This window comes from Perissodus microlepis, chromosome 6 (assembly GCF_051167445.1).
Source record: "Perissodus microlepis isolate ML-2025 ecotype Zambia chromosome 6, ASM5116744v1, whole genome shotgun sequence".
Lineage (NCBI taxonomy): Eukaryota > Metazoa > Chordata > Actinopteri > Cichliformes > Cichlidae > Perissodus > Perissodus microlepis.
In genome coordinates, this window is record NC_140466.1 from 13,103,626 (window position 1) to 13,122,634 (window position 19,009).

The 19,009-nt window shown below is 39.1% G+C and overlaps 2 protein-coding genes across 2 annotated transcripts; one reads left to right on the forward strand and one right to left on the reverse strand.

Moving 5' to 3' along the window:
* Nucleotides 1-1,797: 1,797 nt before the first annotated feature.
* tppp2 (tubulin polymerization-promoting protein family member 2) lies at nt 1,798-7,316 on the reverse strand. Its single transcript, XM_084930863.1, has 4 exons — nt 7,175-7,316; nt 6,179-6,370; nt 3,864-4,017; nt 1,798-2,993 (listed from the first exon to the last, which is right to left on the reverse strand). The coding sequence occupies exons 2-4, from the start codon at nt 6,367-6,369 to the stop codon at nt 2,802-2,804; spliced, it is 537 nt and encodes a 178-aa protein (XP_084786989.1). The 5' UTR covers nt 6,370; nt 7,175-7,316; the 3' UTR covers nt 1,798-2,801.
* A 5,223-nt stretch (nt 7,317-12,539) lies between these two features.
* ftr84 (finTRIM family, member 84) lies at nt 12,540-18,305 on the forward strand. The gene is made up of 7 exons (XM_084930864.1): nt 12,540-13,252; nt 14,056-14,151; nt 14,331-14,564; nt 14,803-14,959; nt 15,056-15,112; nt 15,226-15,279; nt 15,381-18,305. Exons 1-7 carry the CDS (start codon nt 12,680-12,682, stop codon nt 15,911-15,913), a joined length of 1,704 nt encoding a protein of 567 aa, XP_084786990.1. The 5' UTR covers nt 12,540-12,679; the 3' UTR covers nt 15,914-18,305.
* Nucleotides 18,306-19,009: the final 704 nt, after the last annotated feature.

A 19,009-nucleotide genomic window follows, 5' to 3' on the forward strand; every position in this document is an offset into this window, starting at 1 on the left:
TGCACCAAAGAACTATTAGCTAAAAATGTGGCATATTTCAGCATGTTTTTCCAAGTAAAAAAATAAAATGAAAAAGACTCTTAGGAACCTGGACAAATGGAAGACAGAAGAAGAAAGAGCAGGCTTAAAAAAAAACAATCAAAAGCAGGTAAACAGTATCTGAAAGTCGCATCCTCAAGAAATAGGTCCAATAAAGACCAAACATCGTGAGTGATATATCTGTCCCTTCAATTGACTCATCTATGATCAATTGTCTCATCAGAAATAAGTAGAAATGGTCTCAGTGGAAGGTCGGCTGTAATGGTTTGGAGCAGCATTTCAGCCGATTGTTCTTGGAGTACCTTTCATATATTTGATATTTGGTTTTTGCAGTAATTAGTACTTTGTGTAGCAATGCAGCCAAAGAGGACAAAAAAAAAACAGATTTTTGATTTCTATGGCTTATTCTACAAGTCAACAACATATTTCACATTTGATAATAAGAATGTTGTAAAAAGGAATTCACTGTTCAATATTTCTGATTTCCTTTTTCTTGGAAATATTCAACACTTACCAATGAGTGGAAAAAACACATTTTATGAGTGTGGTTCCTGTCTGGAGTCTCCCATCTTTCTTCCTTCAGTTCTGCCTTATGTCTTGATCTCTCTACCTGTCAATAGCTGGGTGCTATGGCTGATGACATCATCTGACATCTTCTGGACTGACCGGATGGAAGTCTCTGAGTTCCATCTGGTCCTCTCAGAGATGATTTTTGGTGTACTGAGAACACCTTTAATGATTATTGGCTTTCACTTCTATATTGAAATGGCACAAACCGTGACAAAACTCATCAATGGGATATTTATTTCTTTTTCAGAGTGGTGTCTGTATAGAGCGCTATTTTGCAGTGGTGCATCCTGTGTTGTATCTTAGGTATAAACCCTTGAGATACAGGATGAGCTTTAATTGTTTTTTCAGGCTAAATAGCATCTTTATTGCTGTGGTTCAAATGTTCTTTTGCAATCGCATAGTGATGCGCATTCATGTATCGTGTTTCTTTGTAGTTTTTAGTATCAGCTTTTTCTGCTATGTATCAGTTCTTAAACCACTGAAGCAGCCCTCACCAGGGGATGGTGGGAAGGAGAGATCCAACTTAGTCAAAAGAAGGGCTATATATATATATATATATATATATATATATACATATATATATATATATATATATATACATATATATAATATAATCTTGATTCTACAGGTGATTACAGTTATTGGTCATTTACCACTGATTACTATATCCTACATGTCTTGGAACATAGTTTGGGATACACTGTGTATCTGGAAGCCCTTAAGTTATGTTCTAATGATTTGGTTTGGAGGCTCTTATCCTGTCTTCTACCTCCACAGAGCTGGAAAACTCACAAAGTGCTTTTGAGTGTGTGTGTGTGTGTGTGTGTGTGTGTTCCTGTCTAGCTATCTTTGTGAGGACTGAAATCTGCATTCTACTATATTGTGAGAACCAACAGTCACTTGTGAGGACACACTCACTGGTCCTCACAAGTTTGAAGGCTTTTTGAGGCTCAAAATGTGGTTTTAGTGTCAGGGTTACAATTAGGTTATGGTCAGGGTAAGGGGCTAGGGAAACCATTATGTCAATGAAGGTCCTCACTAAGATAGCTGAATGGGCGTGTGTGTGTGTGTGTGTGTGTGTGTGTGTGTGTGTGTGTGTGTGTGTGTGTGTGTGTGTGTGTTTGGAATGTGTTGCATTTGTATGGATTTGTATTTGTTTGCTATTCAAACATTTAAATGACTAGCACATTACTCAATATTGCTTTTATTTAACACACAGGCATACTCTTCTAGAAACATGCTGTAAAATATACATATTTTACATATCACTTATATTGCATTTGTAGTGTACGTATTATAACTTCCTGAGTACTATATGTTCCAATTGCGATTTAAAGGCTCCTAAAGACTTTTTGTTTGTTTGTTTTCTAATGTTACATTACAGGACATGTAAAACAAGGAACTATTTTCCCATGTATGATCAAATTTTGCATTTTAGATATTTATTTAGATATTTGCAATCATTTATTTTAAATTACATTTCCATTCATGGTGAAAATGGGCATTCTTTATTCATTAAACTTAAAAAGACAAAACATAGTGAAAAGAGATGTAATAGGAGGATTTAAGGTCCCATTATGATTACAAAGAAAGTTTAAAAAAAAACTGTTTAAGTAATTTATATGTTTAGCTTCATCAGTACCAGAATGTAACTCTTTGTTCTTCGCTGCTTGGTGTTTTTTGTTTTTTTGTTTTTATTAATAATCAAAGAGTGTTGCACTGTGTTCTTTCATGCCTATTGCATTTTTCTAAATAAACTGTTAAAAACTATTAATTTCATACTATGAAACTATGATGAAAATAATGGGCACTGATTGGTCATGTAACAAAGGCACTGAAATATAAAATGAAAAGCTCGCAGAGCAGCTACTGAGATAGCGCCATTCTTGATACCAGCTATATTTTTATCCTTTGCATTATGATTAACAGAGCATAGCAATGTATCATAGTATTCACACTAACGGCTATATATTTAGTAAGGCACAGTGTATAGCAAAGCAGAGTAACAATATGAAGCATGTAGTTTCTTTTTTGGTTCCAGCAGAAAATACACAGAACACTTTTACTTGTACATGCTGTATACATCATGAAATTCCCACTTTGTTTTGTTTAACTAAATAAAACAGGCATTAACTTCTGTTTAGTACCCCTAACTAAGTTATTGGTGAAACTAAGTTATTGGTGAAACAGTGTTATGCCTCTTTCACTTTGTCTTCATAAGTGCCGCTGCCCTTGTAAGCTGCCACATAGCCACTGGTGTCTGGGATGTCCTCACGCCCAGCCTTTCCTTTGCCTTTTCCTGTGTCATCAAACCGCTCCTTGTGTGAACCAGTGTACTTGGAGGTGTCAGTCAGTCTGTCCACTGCTGCTGCCTTGGTAGCTTTCTAAAAATAATGGAAGACAGAATACTGATATAATAAACTTTTTTTTTTTTTTTTTTTCCCCTTTTAACCCAGTAAAACAAAAATTCTGTATTGTAGTGTCTCTTTAAAGATGCAATGTGTTGTATCCAGAGCTTCTTTGGTAATCCAGTTATATATCCAAAATAACACACTGACAGTCAACTATTTTTTCTGATTTGTGACCTAAACAGTTGCACAAAGACTTGGTCATCAAAAACAAAAAACAAAAAAAGGTAGCACTTTCTATTCCAGCTCAGTAGTAAAATGGTAACAGTGGGGTGACAAGGTGGAAACAAGAACATAATAATGTGGTCATTTCTACGTTATTACTACTCAATTACCAAGGTAATAACCAACCCTAGTAATATCATGGTAGCATCATTATCACCTTATAACCGAGGTGTATTTCCACAATCTTGCCCCCAGTTTTTGGGCACTTATTATCCAATTACATAAATTTCAGTGTAATATTACTCAACTGTAACCACTGCTGCTATCATGATATTACTTGGAATTTAAGTGGTTATTACTATGATAATTGAGTTGTAATAAGGTAGAAATTACCACATTATTACAGTCTTGTTTCCACCTTGCTACCCTACTGTTACCACTGTATTACCAAGCTGTAATAGGAAGTGCAACACAAAAGAACAAAACATGTTAATACATTAATCTCACTTAAACAAATTTTACCTAAGATGATCTATTTTAAAGTTTAAATTTAATTGTATGGTTGAGGGTCAATCAAACTACTACTACATATATAAGTTTAAAGGGATGCATAAGTGTAGTAGCTGGTTGCTGCCGACTTCTAAGCAGCGAATTTTGAGTTTATTATGACTTAATACTCACAGTAACACCAATGTTGGCAGGTTCTTTACCAACAACGAGACCATAAAGCTGCTGAAGTGACTCTTCCTTGTTCTTGCCTTTAAAACGTTTGGGAGCCAACTCTGTCAGGGCCTGGTTAAACTGCTCAAATGTGATTACACGAGCTGACTTTGCCCTGAGGAAACACAGAGTGTTGCCAACTATATTTTGAGAGAAATAACAAAATGAATAATATAATATACACTGCTCAAAATAATGAACAGAAAACCTTTTAATCAGTTTATGGCATCAAGTCAATTACATACCGGGATATTAATCTGGTCAGTTAAGCAGCAGAGGTTGTTGTTAATTAGTTTCAGCTGCTCTGGAGTTGATGAAATTAACAACAGGTGCACTAGATGGGTAACAATGACACAACCCACAAAACTGGAATGGCTTTTCAGGTGGACACCTCTGACATTTTTTCTCTCGTCATCTTTTTTTTATTTTTGTTTCACTAGTTTTCCATTTGACTAAGGTCAGGGTCACTACTGGTAGCATGAGGTGATATCTAGATCCTACAAAGATTCCACAGGTACTCCAACTCCTCCAGGATCACACATTAATACCTGCCTGTCTGACCAAACAATCAGAAATAGTCTTCATGAGATCGAAGAGGAACCATGAGAGGAAACAACATCCTCTAGTGGCCCCTGTGTGCACTGTCTGTCACCTTAGAGCCTAATTGGTATTTTTCCAGTACAATACCAGGATTGGCAGGTCTACCACTGGCACCCCGTGCACACCTTCCCTTTGTTGGCAAGTATTTGCTCAGAGGTGGTCGTTTGTTGGGGTTTTCTCTGTAGTATTGTAGGATCTCTACCTTACGATATAAAACTTGCCTTAAGGCAACTTCTGTTGTGATTTAGCGTTATATAATTAAAACTGAATTGAATTAACATCACTCAGCATGATTGCTTTAGTGGAGGATCAGTGATTGTCTGATCTACGGATGTGACGCAAAGACCTCGAGCATATAACCCCAGTGTTGGCCTCTCCATGCTGGCTTCCTGTTCCTTACAGGATCCAATTTAAAATTATACTTTTTGCTTTAAAATCACTAAACGGCCAAGCTACCTCTTACCTATCTAAGTTCCTATTTATTTATGGTCCACAAAGATCCATGAATCCAATTCAAAACTAATGTTATCCAACAGTCTACACATAAATCTCATGGCAACAGAGCCTTCTCTGTGGCACGTCACAGACTTTGTAATAGTCTGCCTCTAAATATAAGATATCCACAAACAATGGAACATTTTAAATCTTTAAATTTTTATGGACTGGCTTTTAGCTCACGTTGACCCATATATTTTTTTTTTTTTTTTAACCACCTTAGCTGTTGTTGTTTTAGTTGCATTTATTGTCTTACTGTTTTATTCCTTTTCTTTCATATTTTATTGCATCATTGTCATGCATTTTACTTATTTTAGTTACATTTTAGTTTCTAAAGCGCCTTGTGCAGCATGAGCTGTTGGAAATGTGCTATATAAATAAACTTCACCTTGACCTCTACAGACTAGGCAACAGCACCCTGACTGCCACTAGGTATCGAGGTGAAATCCTTGGACCCACTGTCACACACAATGCTCGGTCTCATGTGGCGAAGGTATGCAGGCAGTTCCTGGAGGATGAAGGAATCAATACTACTGGCTGGACCTCACACTCTCCTGACTTACATCCAATAGAACACCTCTGGGACATTACGTTTCTGTCCAGCCAATGCTCTCTGGTTGGACCTCACACTGTCCAAGAGCTCAGTGATGCCTTGGTCCAGATCTGGTAGCATATTTCCCAAGGATACCATTTGTTGTTTCATTAGGAGTATAGTCCAACATTGTTAGATGTGCATACAAGCACATGGGGGACAAATAAACTACGGAGTACCATTCTTACAATAATTGCTGCAATGAACTTGCAAAATGGACTCAACTACTGCATCATTTTTTTTACCTTGACTTTCATGGTGTCTTTGAATTCAGTCCTCTGTAGGTTGATCATTTACACGATGATGTGAAATTTGATGCACTTTCAAAGTGTTCCTTTCTTTTTGAGCAGTGTATACTGTCAAGGGACAAGCAATGAGTAGATGCTACAATGCTATAATGTGATTATGAGATGTCTTAAACCCTTTGCATTTACATGAATCATGAAGTTTATTCTGTAAGGTAGTACCAAAACAACAGAGAGTCACTAACTAAAAATTGACTGTTCAGTTACTGAAAACCAATAACCACATTGTGACACACATTCAAACCATTATGTTTTTGCTGTGCAAAGTCAAAATGAAATCTTACTTGACTTTGCTAAAAACGATGTCCACGTCTGTGGTAGTCACATTCTTCCCATCAGTGATGTTGCAGTCTTTGCAGAGCTTCGCAAAATTCTTGCCGTTCATCTCCTTCCCTGTAGCTTTTGTGTCTCCGTGGACTGCAAACTTGTGGAAGGAAGTCTTGACCTCTTCTAGTGACACCGAACCCTCGGCCATGCTGACAGATGAACACATGCAGTTTTTAGTCAATTCAAATACAAAAGATTCTAACACTTTGTTCTCTTGATTAAAATAATAATCTAAAAAAAAGGACCTTAAATAGTTTGGATAAAATATACTTTGTGAAGACATTTAAAAAAAAAAAAAAAAAGTAATAACTATAGGTTAACTGGCTGCTGGCCTGCCAAGACATAGCTGCCAAGATAGTGCATCTAATTTTCTCTCTGTCTTACACACACACTTTTACTGCGTATCCATCATTATACTAGTGTGTATAAAACTGCGCTCAAGCCCATTTAATTCAATCAACTCAATTTCCAAATGGCTTCTCTGCTGTTCAGTCTATAGTGAATGAACAAACACATTCCTTCTCCTTCTCTTCTGCCCTGTCTCTCCATCACACTCACTGACACTTACTTATTCATGAGTTAAGTGTTACCAAATGTGGCTTTTGATCGAGCTACACTGATATGAATTTTATATTAAATATTCACTGCATATAAAAATAACCATAAAAACAAATAGCACAGAAAATGTTTTAATGAACACTTTAAAATTAATGCATTTTAGTATGGTGTCATCTCAGTTTACAAATAATCCTAAAAAATAATAATAATAATAATAATAATAATAATAATTACCAGTGCTGGTGGGTGTAAAAATATACATCAAACTATTATTACATGTAATCTTTCCACATATTTTTTTTTTCAAGATTATTTCTACTGCCCTCTCACTGCAGCACTGCAGGTACTAGATGATACAACAGTAAAGCACTAAATCACAAAAATATAAGATGTACCTGCTAAATGGAAGGATGCCGTGTGGATAGTTAGCCAAATCCGGAATTGCTAACAGCTGCTTGATCTCTTTCTCCGCTTCTGCCTCTCCTCCTTCCTGCCACTCCCAGGCTGTCTGACAGTTACGTAAAGGATGGAAGGATGCAGAGAGGCAAGGAGAAATGGAAGGGAATGGGAGGGGGAGAGAGTACCGACAAGCACAGTCAATGACATCATGGGTGCTCAGCCTCTCTTCTGTCTGCTCACTGTTATTAGCTTCCTGCCTCTCTCACAGACTTGCTCAAGGCTTTGTTATGTTATACAACATTCTGTGGAGTTAAACCTTTACCAACATTCTCTTGTACACAAATAAATTTTGCTGTTCAGTTCTTTACCCAAAATGATTTTTTACCATGCTCTTTTTCTGACTGGAATATTTAATTCAACTCACAGATATATATCTGTCGTGCTCTTGCTGTCATTTTCACAATAGCCTTCTTGTTTGAGCAAAGATGAGAGTGCCCCTTGACAGAACAAAGACCAGTGACAACATAAATCTGACACTTTACAAGAATAACTATTCTCTCTCGCAATGTCATATCAACCACATAGAATAATGGTTCTGTATTAAATATAATGCATAATAACGTGCCTAAAGATTCAAAACTATACCTATGACTGGAAATTTTTTGGACAGTAGCAATTTTTACTCTGTATGCCACCAAAGTTTGACACAAAAATACAATAAATGTGCAAATGTGTGATTAATTGCTTGAGGCTGCTGGCTTTCACTGTGTGAAAGCTCATTTGATTGTTTTGGCCACTTGGAGATATCCCATAACTTCAAGGTTTAATTTTATTTCAGTCATTTTTCTTAATGTTTCACACCGCCTGCCTTTACAGCCTTAACTATGTTAGGCAGTGCTTGGTTAGACAGGCTAACACAGATACACACACACATGCATTCTCACATGCTTGGCCAATTTATAATTACTATTTGGCTTGCATGGATGTCTACAAACTGTGGGAGGAGGATAGTGTACACAGACATAACGTACACACAGGGGGAAGAGAAAACATATTCAAATTCAAATAAAAAGGCCCCAATCTTACATAATTAGATATTTATTTTTACAATAATGATGTAAAAATTAAAGATTAATATATTGTTATGTCAACACTGTTTTTGTTTTCTTTTAACCTTTTATTTTTGTTGACGTGCCAATGGAGGCATGTGGGAACCCACGTTTTGTATTTTGTTCACAGCAATAACAGAGAAAGCTGTTTTGACATCACACACCATCATGAAACTCAGTGCTCAGTCAAATGGAAAAGGTGCAAGGACTTTACATGTTTTGTTTAATGATCTGAGACAAAGGTCTGAAGTCTCAAATGAGTTCTTTGGTCATTGGAGACTTTCCCATGGATAATTTTTTTTGTCCAGTCAGATGATTCATTGACATGTTCTTGGAGTAATTTTTGTAGGCCAGTCACTCCTGGGGGGCTTTGCTACTGTTTTCTTCATTTGTGGATGGTGGCTCTCACCGTCTCTCCACGGTGACACATTTGTCCATGCATCACCATGCACAAGGTTTAGAAGTGGCCTAGAAAACCTTTCCAGATGGACAGCTGTCAATGAGTTTGGTCTCATCTGTTGTTGAGGTTCTGCAGATCCTGACATGTGTGATTTTTATTTTATCTTTGTCGTTAACTTCTTTATCCTCCACACCAAAGTGAAAGACTCATTGCTAGTTATCACAAACTCATGAATGCACTTTCTTGCTGCCAAGGTTGGTATAACCAGTTATTAGGTTTCAGAAGCAATAAATTTTTTATGTAGAGCTATTGAAAACTGAATTTTACATGTAATCTGGTTGTTTTTTTTCTAATATTAAAATTTAATGGTCTGAAACATGTAAGTTTAACAAAAGAATGAAATTAGGGCAGCAGTAAATATTTGGAAGTCTATTGATTTAATTAAACCATTTTAATTGAGGATGTTAGAACTTCCAAGGCTCGTTTGTATGTTCTGATAGTGTCACAATACGGCTGTGTGCAGGCAAGAGAAGGACCCAAACGCAAACTCGCAGAGACAAAGGTAAACTCAAAAACACAGCTTTATTGCTGGTGTAGAAAAACAATACAAAACTAAAAAGCACAAGGAGCCACAGGGAGAAGGGGAAGAAAGAAAGGAGGAGAAAAAAAAAAAAAAAAAAAAAAAAAAAAAAAAATCACACAGCTATGAGGGAGACTACGACACTGACAAAGAGAAACACAGGGCTTAAATACACTGAGGGATAACGAGGGAATGAGAGACAGAAGGAGAGCACAGCTGGGAGTAATCAGGCTGGACGAGACAAGGGAAGCAAAACTAGAAACACTGACATGATACACGGACCTTCAAAGTAAAACAGGAAACACACTGACTGAACTCTAGACATGTAAACTTAACAGCAACTGGGGAGACGGAACATAGGAACCCGAAACATGATACAAAGTCACAGTAGACACAACATGGAACACAGGGAAGCCGTATTACAAAACCTAAGAACTAAACCCATGATAACCATAACTGAAACCTAGGGAAATAAGAAACAGTACAACAAAGGGCTCAAAACATAAACCATAATATAAAAAACACAAGAACTCAAAAAGCTGGGTCAGAAACACCCAGAACCGTGACAGAGTTCACAATGGCCATGACGGCCAGCCAGAGGCCTGGAAAGTGGCGATGGTGATGTCGAGGAGATGACCGTGGAAAAGCCGGCTGTGCTAGGTGTGGACGAGGTGGTGGCGTGGCAATAGCAGGACCAGACGAGGCAGGACCAGACGAGGGTGTGGCAGCTGCAGGCAAAGGAGCAGAATGCGGCGCTGCAGGCGGTGGCATGGAAGCCGCCGGTGGTGGAGCAGGTGGTGGCTGAACGGACTCAGAGACGTCAGCAGACACGGAGAGATGCTGGATGGGTGCTCCAGAACCCCCAGCTGACGTGGCATGAGGCTGGAAGGGCTCACCAGAACCCACAGCTGACGAGGCATGAGGCTGGAAGGGCTCCTCGGGCCCTCCAGCTGGAACAGGCAGCGGCGTGGGAGCCGCGGAGTGCTGAACAGACTGTTGAGCAGTTGGCTGTGCAGATGTTTGGGCTAATGAAAGGGGTATAGGTGACAAAACTGAAGCCTGACCCTGGAGGCAAAACTGAAGCCTGACCCTGGAGGCAAAACTGATGATGGAACAAATGACTGAGATAATAACTGAGCAACAGACTGAACTATGGAAAAAATGAGAGGTTGTAGTGATTGTGGTGGTGGTTGCTGACTTAACTCTGAGCCTCCAGAACACAAGGACAGGGGCTGGATAGGCTTGCCTGAGCCTCAAGCGGACACAGGAATGGGTGCAGGCACCCGCTGGACACGAGCCGCTCCCACCCGAGGAGTAGCTACGGGTGCAGAGGTAGGCTGTGTCCTGGCTGGCCTCACCCCGGGAGCCGGGACAGGTACCGGCAACAGCTGGGCAGCTGTTGTCCCCACCCGAGGAGCTGGTACTGGTGCAGGGACTGGCAGAGCCTCAGCCGGCCTGGAAACCAGAGCAGGGACCAGCTGGACCTCAGCCTCCCTCACCTGAGGGATTGGTACAAGTGCAGGGGAAAGCTGGGCCCGAGCTGCCCTGGGTGCAGGGACAGGAGGCAGAGAGTGGAGCTCAGGAGCATTTTGACTGACAGTTTCTGTGTAAATGGGCTGGTGAGTAGCACCGTCCAGAGGTAAAGCCACACTAACGGTCTCATGAGATGCTGCCTGAACAGTGTTAACTGGGGTGGACACAAAAGCATGGTGAGCTGGGTCAAGGTGAAATGGTTCTGAAACACAAAACTCAACTTGATTCAATAGTTCTGAGGCACTGAGTCCAAGCTTCCTAGCCAGCTTTAATAAGGCAGATGGCACTCTGTTGCTAGTCACATTTTCCAGCTGAGGCACAGAAAAAATACGGTGAGGTACTGGCGAAGCAACACTGGGAGTCTCAGACACAGAAGCAGGATTATCGAGGTTCAGAGGAGTCGGTTGAAAAACCAAAGTGTTCATAGAAGGAGCGTGATTAACCATGGATCAAATGGCAGTAAGTCTGGTAGCAGAATGTGGAGAATGTGGCAAACAGTCATTTTCACTCACGAAAGTTGTCTGCTCAGCTGCCGTGGAGCGACGGCGGCGTGAACGCCACTTTCTCCTGGAAGAGGGAGGAGACGGGTCGGCTGGGGCTATTCCTCCAGTGTTCTCGGGTGAAAATCCTCCAGCTATTCACAAAGGAGCGGCTGCTCAGGGTGGACGTGTACGGTGGAAATAAGGAAGTCTTGAATGAGTGGGTGTAGTGCACCAAATAGCCAGGGAAGTCCAGAAACCATTCTCTGTAACCGAATAGCTAGCTCCTCCTGGTATTCCTTAATAGGCAGGGCAAACCACTCCTGACATAGAAACTCCACCGCGTAAATCATGTCCTCCTGGAGCTCAGCGGAGGGATTGTGAGCTGCTGGGTCCATTGTCTGGTCGTAGTCTTCTGTCACAATACGGCTGTGTGCAGGCAAGAGAAGGACCCAAACGCAAACTCGCAGAGACAAAGGTAAACTCAAAAACACAGCTTTATTGCTGGTGTAGGGGGACACGAAAAACAATACCAAACTAAACTGGGAAAACTAAAGCACAAGGAGCCACAGGGAAAATCACACAGCTATGAGGGAGACTACGACACTGACAAAGAGAAACACAGGGCTTAAATACACTGAGGGATAACGAGGGAATGAGAGACAGAAGGAGAGCACAGCTGGGAGTAATCAGGCTGGACGAGACAAGGGAAGCAAACTAGAAACACTGACATGATACACGGACCTTCAAAGTAAAACAGGAAACACACTGACTGAACTCTAGACATGTAAACTTAACAGCAACTGGGGAGACGGAACATAGGAACCCAAAACATGGTACAAAAAGTCACAGTAGACACAACATGGAACACAGGGAAGCCATATTACAAAACCTAAGAACTAAACCTATGATAACCATAACTGAAACCTAGGGAAATAAGAAACAGTACAACAAAGGGCTCAAAACATAAACCATATTATAAAAAACACAAGAACTCAAAAAGCTGGTTCAGAAAGACCCAGAACCGTGACAGATAGCCAAAGGTAGAGTTTATTTTGCTGACAACTTGACCTCACTGTGTGACCTGAAATTCCTGCTTGGTAGGCCAATTCCAGTGTATAGTGAAGACCAGAGTGATTTCACTCATGCTGGGAAAGGTGTTGTGTGGGAAGGCATTATCAGGTTGTTTACTGTAGAAACAAAGCCTTCCCTTTAAATGTCAGCAGAAAGCAGCAGTATCTGGTTTGAAGAGAGGTAGGATCACAGCAGGTTATCTGGATGGACGTTTTCTGGACATCATTCTGACTGACAACACTGGACTTACCAGTCCAATATTTGATGGACTTCTAGTCAACACAAAGAATTCTTAATAGTTTTCCATATTGGTCTTATTGAGCATTATGGCTGATTCTGGGTTCCCATTACCACCAGAGGCTTTCTGTCTTCTATGTGCGGACACAGTGAGAGATCCAGTCACTATCCCCTGTGGTGACACTTTCTGCCTGGAGTGCATCAAGATTTACTGGGATCAGTTCGACCACATTGGTGTGTACAGCTGCCCACAGTGCCGTGCAACATTCACACCTCGGCCTGTCCTGAAGCGAAACCTGCCAGATGTATACCATGAGCCACAACGAGAGCTTCCAGAGCTTACTCCTTTCCCCTACTTGAATCGTGAAGTCTACTGTGACTTCTGCATTGGCCGTCGCAACAAAGCCGTCAAGTCTTGTCTGATGTGTTTGGCTTACTACTGTGAAACACACGTCAAGCCTCATTATGAGTCATCTACCTTCAAGCGGCACAAACTCGTAGATGAGATGGGTCATCTGGACAGGAAGATTTGCCCACAACACGAGAAAGGTTTGGAGCTGTTCTGTCGCACTGACCAGATGTGTATTTGTGTGCTGTGTACTGTCAGAGAGCACCGCAGCCACAACATTACCTCGGCAGAAGACGAACGCATTGAGAAACAAGTGAGGTTTTTTTTGTTGTTGTTATTGCTGAGTCTATCTCAAAATCTTTTAATACTCTTTTTATTTTGATATGAAGTTTTCATCAGTTTTTGCATACATTAGATGATGAAAAGAGTCACTCTGGAGTCTAGAGCAGGAGTCTCAAATGAGCTGTGGGTCACTGCTGTCACTGTCATCTCATTGGAGGGCCACTTTAGTGTTTGAGAAGTACAAAAACAAAAAAACAAAGAAGAAAACAGTGACAAATATGTAGTGTTTTATTTTTTTTCAAAATTTCAAATATTGTATAACAAGACAAAACTGCAAACAAGACCACAAATTGTTTTCTCACTCTTAACTAACTGAAGCCTTTCATTGAACAACCAAATAAACAAACTTTTACCCTCTTTCTGGCCAGACACGTGGCAGCATTTCTGCTATAATTTTGTTCATATTTAACAAACTAAAAATGCAGACACAAGTGTACACTTTAGTTTTTAACTGCTTTTGAAAATACTTTACAAATAACTCTCTCACTGAACTAACACAGCCAATCCCTCAACATGTTTGCACTCTCTGCTTATATTGCCTTCATATTAAATCATTTTTTGCCCTTTAAATACCTTATTTTAACATTACACTTAACAACATACAAATCCTCCCTAACGATAAAAGTAACTTCAAAGGCCAAATCGCATTATATTTCTTCACGTCAATATACGGGCCACAAGTAGGGGTGACGTGGGCCGCAAGTGGCCCCTGGGCCAAAAGTTTGAGACCCCTGCTCTAGAGTGATAAAATCCTGTATTCTTGTCTTTTATCAGAAAGTCCTGGTGGTCACCCAAACTGAAGTCCAGCACATCATTCAAGAGAGGATGAAGGAGCTCCAGGAACTTAAGCATAATATTGATGTTCTTAAAGTAAGATCATAGCCTGGTCCAACATAAATTACTTTTCTTCATAGTAAATTTGACATGGTCTCATTTTTTTTTACAGAACTGTTGCATGTTAATACCACTATATAAAGGAATCCAGTGGTAACATCAAGGATGACTATTGTAACTAAAAGCTCCTGGAAAAAACTGTCTTTACCTTTCAGAGTGCAGCCCAGCGAGCACAGGCAGAAAGTGACAAGACCTTCCATGAAATGCTGCAGGCAGTTGAACGCTGGAAGTCTGAAATCAATCAGATGATAATGGCCAACATGCAATCAGCAATGTCACAGGCTGAAGGCTATGTGGATCGTCTGGAGCAGGAGATAATGGAGCTACAACGTCAAGATGCAGAATTACGGCAGATCCTCGAGACGGAGGACAACATTTACTTCCTGCAGGTACTGGAAAATCAGCCAGAGCTGCAATAATTCATCTCTGTCTTTCTTGCTTTGTAATGTAGCACAGAAAAAACAGTTAATGTACTTATCACTTCCAGCGCCTGTTGCTATAGCATACTCAGTATTTCTTGCTACCTTGTTACACTGACTAACACAAAACAAGACCATGACTTCTTTATGTATGTATTTATGTTTTTAGTACAAAATCATTACACTTCTTTTTCTCGATAAAAAACAGAGTTTCCCAACCCTGTGTGTTGCTCCTGAGGCCATGGTCCCCAAAGTGCTAATTAACCCTCAGTTCTCCTTTGGAGAGATGAGCAAAACGGCCAGTGACATGAAAGAAAATCTGGATGACATCTGTAAAAAGGAAATGGGCAAACTCTCCAAGACAGGTTTGTTCCAGTAGTCATTGTTAACACTTCAATTACCTTTTACTGCTCACTAGTTTTTGCTGCAATCTAAATATAAATGAATTTATATTTTTACAGTGAGCGAAACTCCCGTGTACATATTGTTGCCAAGAAATGGAAGCAAACGACTCAAAGGTAAGTGAGCTGAATAATTTCATTCATGCTATTTTGTACATGGCTTGCAATTTTTTTAAACATAATATTGTTGCACATTTTATAACATATGTTATGTTTTTATATTCAAAAAGTTCCTTCGAATGTAGATTTTCAGGAGCCAAAAAACAGAACAGACTTCTTGAGATGTAAGTAAATTTTATGGTTCAGAATTAGTACTCAAGAACAACATTTTAATGTTATCTAAACAGAAGACATTTATAAATGTATGTTATGGCTGTGTTTTCAGATGCCTGCAAGCTGTCCTTTGATCCTAACACAGTTTATAAAGAGCTGGTTTTGATAGATGGGAATCAGAAGGTCACCCGGAAGAAAACAACCCAGTTTTACCCGGATCATCCAGATCGCTTTGATGGCTACTCCCAAGTTCTGTGCAAGGAGCCTCTCACTGGTTTCAGGTTTTACTGGGAAGCTGAATGGAGTGGAGAATTTTCCATAGGGGTGGCTTACAGGAGCATCAGCCGTAAAGGGAAGAATTCACACAGTCTGCTTGGCTACAATGACAAGTCTTGGAGTCTCCTTTGCTCAGACTCTGGTTACTCTGCCTGGCACAACAAAGTAGACAGAGACCTTCCTGGTGCTGGTAGGGCTACACGCATTGGTGTGTACCTAGATTATCCTGGAAACACAGTGGCCTTTTACTCAGTGTCAGGCACTATGACACCTATCCACAGATTCAAAGCTCAGTTTACCGAGCCTTTGTATGCTGGCTTTGGTGTAGGTTCCTCAGTTACCCTCTGCCAGCTAAAACAGCCTTATTAACTAAAAAGTGCAAAAATTACCCATTACCAGTAAAGAATTTACACCGATACAATATGTAAATAATAATGACATACATTGCAAAATACAATATACTACCTGTTATACTAGCAAAATACACAGGATACAGCAACAAAATTTACACCAGGAAAACTTCTTAGTAAACAGTTGCCTGTTTACAACAAATGTGGACCAAGTTTGGGAGAACGGGGTCAAATTATCTCTGACCACACCCAGCCACAATCTTTCCTCTGGCTTAGTCTGGTCAGAAGGTGATCTTTTGCACATGTAAACTGATATCACTGGAGTCGTGGATACGTCTCAAAATCACTCCTGCAAAGTAAGAAATTGAACCACTGGTCAGCAGGGGACGTTAAATTACTCTGAATTATAAATGCGTTTTAAGGTAAAACCTTCTAGAATTAATGTATTAAATGTAGAAATGCTATAAATCTACAAATATTTGCTTAGAGAAAAATACTAGGGTTAGGTAATAATAAAAAAAAATCTGAATTTGTCATTTGCTAATATTAGGGGCAGCCTGTCAGTCATTAAAAAAGACAGATACACGTGTCCTAAGCATAGCATGTGCTACATTTTGTGTTATAACAGCCTTTATTATTATTTGGTATTCATTGCTGTATGTAAAAACAATCAATTTTACATTATAGTTTTGGAAAGTGCTGTGTCTTTGTTATTGTTTTGTTTCTGTGTGTTTGTTTGTTTGTTTTCTAATATCTTCATATAATAATTTATCATCTGCTCATGGAATTTCAAATGGACACTTTTGTTTTCTCTGTTTTCCAGTAAATCTAACCAGTCAAACCAGTTAATCTAGCATCAAAGGATGCTAACAACTGAAGTACCATTTTAGAAATAAATGAAGTATTTGTTTTCGTTTCGAACAATATGCAAGTCATTTGTAAATGTCCTCTTAGATAACATTAATTACATAAATAATAATGTTTTGAGAGGAAATTAATTAATATGTTGCATCATACAACATCTCTTACAGCAGTTTTTTCATGTGGTTTACAGGGACCTCATTCAGTAAACAAAAAGCCTATTTCTTTTTCCTCTTTTCTCTCTGATGCTCTCTTTGGCTTTTTCTGGTCAAGGATCTGAGTGGCAGGAGAACATTATCAACTGGAAAAAGAAAGATAAACTTTCTCATTTAATAATAATGATTACCTTTATTGTTCACTGTATATATTTTTTTAAGCTATTACCTTTAACTTCCAATTTGGGTCATAGGACAGGCATTCAATTTGCTTAGATGATTTGCATGACAAATTACCCAAAGGTACAACAAAACAGACATGAAGCACGGCCATATCCCCATATGCAAATGTTCAAGCATTAGAGGCAATCGGTCATGACACTACTCTAGAAGTGTTATCAAATGCTACACTGTACACATTTAGTCTAATAATATTTGTGGTCTTATTACAAACTTAACTGCTATAGTAACTGCAGACAGTATTGCAGTATTGTATGCATGACATGTTTATTGTGTGCTGCAGTGTAAAACCTTACAAAAAAGTGCATTACAAATCCTGGGTCAGGATGAAGTGGTCGTGGGTTTCTGCAGACATGCCAAATTAAATTAGATAGTCTGAATGCATACAATGCAGTCAACAATATCCTGGGTCTTCCTTTAAATGTATATGTTATTTGACAAATATCAAAATGAGACAGAGGCACCATGTTCTTCTAAGATATAGCTAAGATATATTTTGTCTTTATTCCTTCATTCTACATCCTTTTTTGTAAAACTGACATTACTAGGCTGATTCAAAGCATTCATTTTCCCATTGGTCTTCTGACTTAATCTATGTTGAGTGTTATGTTAACGTTGTCCACCTTGTTATGTTGCTTGTACAGAGTGGTGCATAGTCGTTTTCTTGGCTGATTGCCTCTGTTTCTTGCATGTACTCTATGTACACATATTCAAACCCTTTGCATGTCTATGTCAGTTTTTTTTCTTTCAAAATGTGTTTTTGTTCTTTGTAATGCTATTCTATAGCCTCACAGCTATCAGGGCTCTGAAACATTTTGGGCCAAATGAAAGCACTTCAGAGAGGAAGAACAATAATACACTGAAGAGATGAATGATGAAAATCATGCCGATTATTATAATTTTATAATTGCTCCTTTCCCATTGCATTGTTTCATTGCTGATGTTCCTAGTGCCTTTAACATTTGCATAAGCTTATTTTTAATAACTGGGTTTCTACAGCTCCTTCTCTACATTTGCGGGAATGGAAAATTCTTCTGTTTTAGGAGCTTTAATTATTTTTAACAACATAAATTCATTTAGATCATACACATGACTGTGAATGATCTAAATATTTCAGTATGAAGTAAACTGTTTTGTTTTTGTTGCTGTTGTATTTCGGTGGCTTTTTAAAAATAAAATTGCTGTTTCTAATGTAATGGCATACAAAAATGAAAAACAAATGGGAGTATATTTGTGTTATGGCCACTTGATGGCACTGTTTCTAAACTGCCAGTACACTGATACATGGCTCTTTTTTTCTAGGCTTCAACATCACCCTAACTAGAGGATCACAATCTGCACATATAAACATAACCCTTATTTAGTCTGCTTCACATATAAAACAATGACATTCTGACAGGATAAGATGAAAGCTCTACTTATTTTATAGGAGAGTGTAGCTGTCTCTGCTTTGTTGGTGTTTCCATCTCCAATTAACAATGACTTAAGCTTGGCAAGCTGAGAAGCCAGAAGCTTTTTTTCTTGTTTATGCATGCACAGTATGGATAAACCTCTGGTTTTTCATAGTAAACTGATGGAAGCCCAGCATGTAAGGCAAGCTGGATCTACCTTTATTCTTACTCTTGCTGAAGTAATGACCTCACAGCCCCTTGTTCACCACTGGTGCTAGTTTCAGTCATTGTGCAAAGGTACTGTTTATAAGGGTGGGGAAACTTGCAGTCAGCTTAGACTGAAGAAGTCACTTGGATGACGCTGCGTCCCTTCTTGGGATTTCCTTACCTGGATGACTGAGCATGCATCAAGACAGAAACTCTTATTGAAGTAATATGAGGTTTGAATATCGATAAATATTATACAGT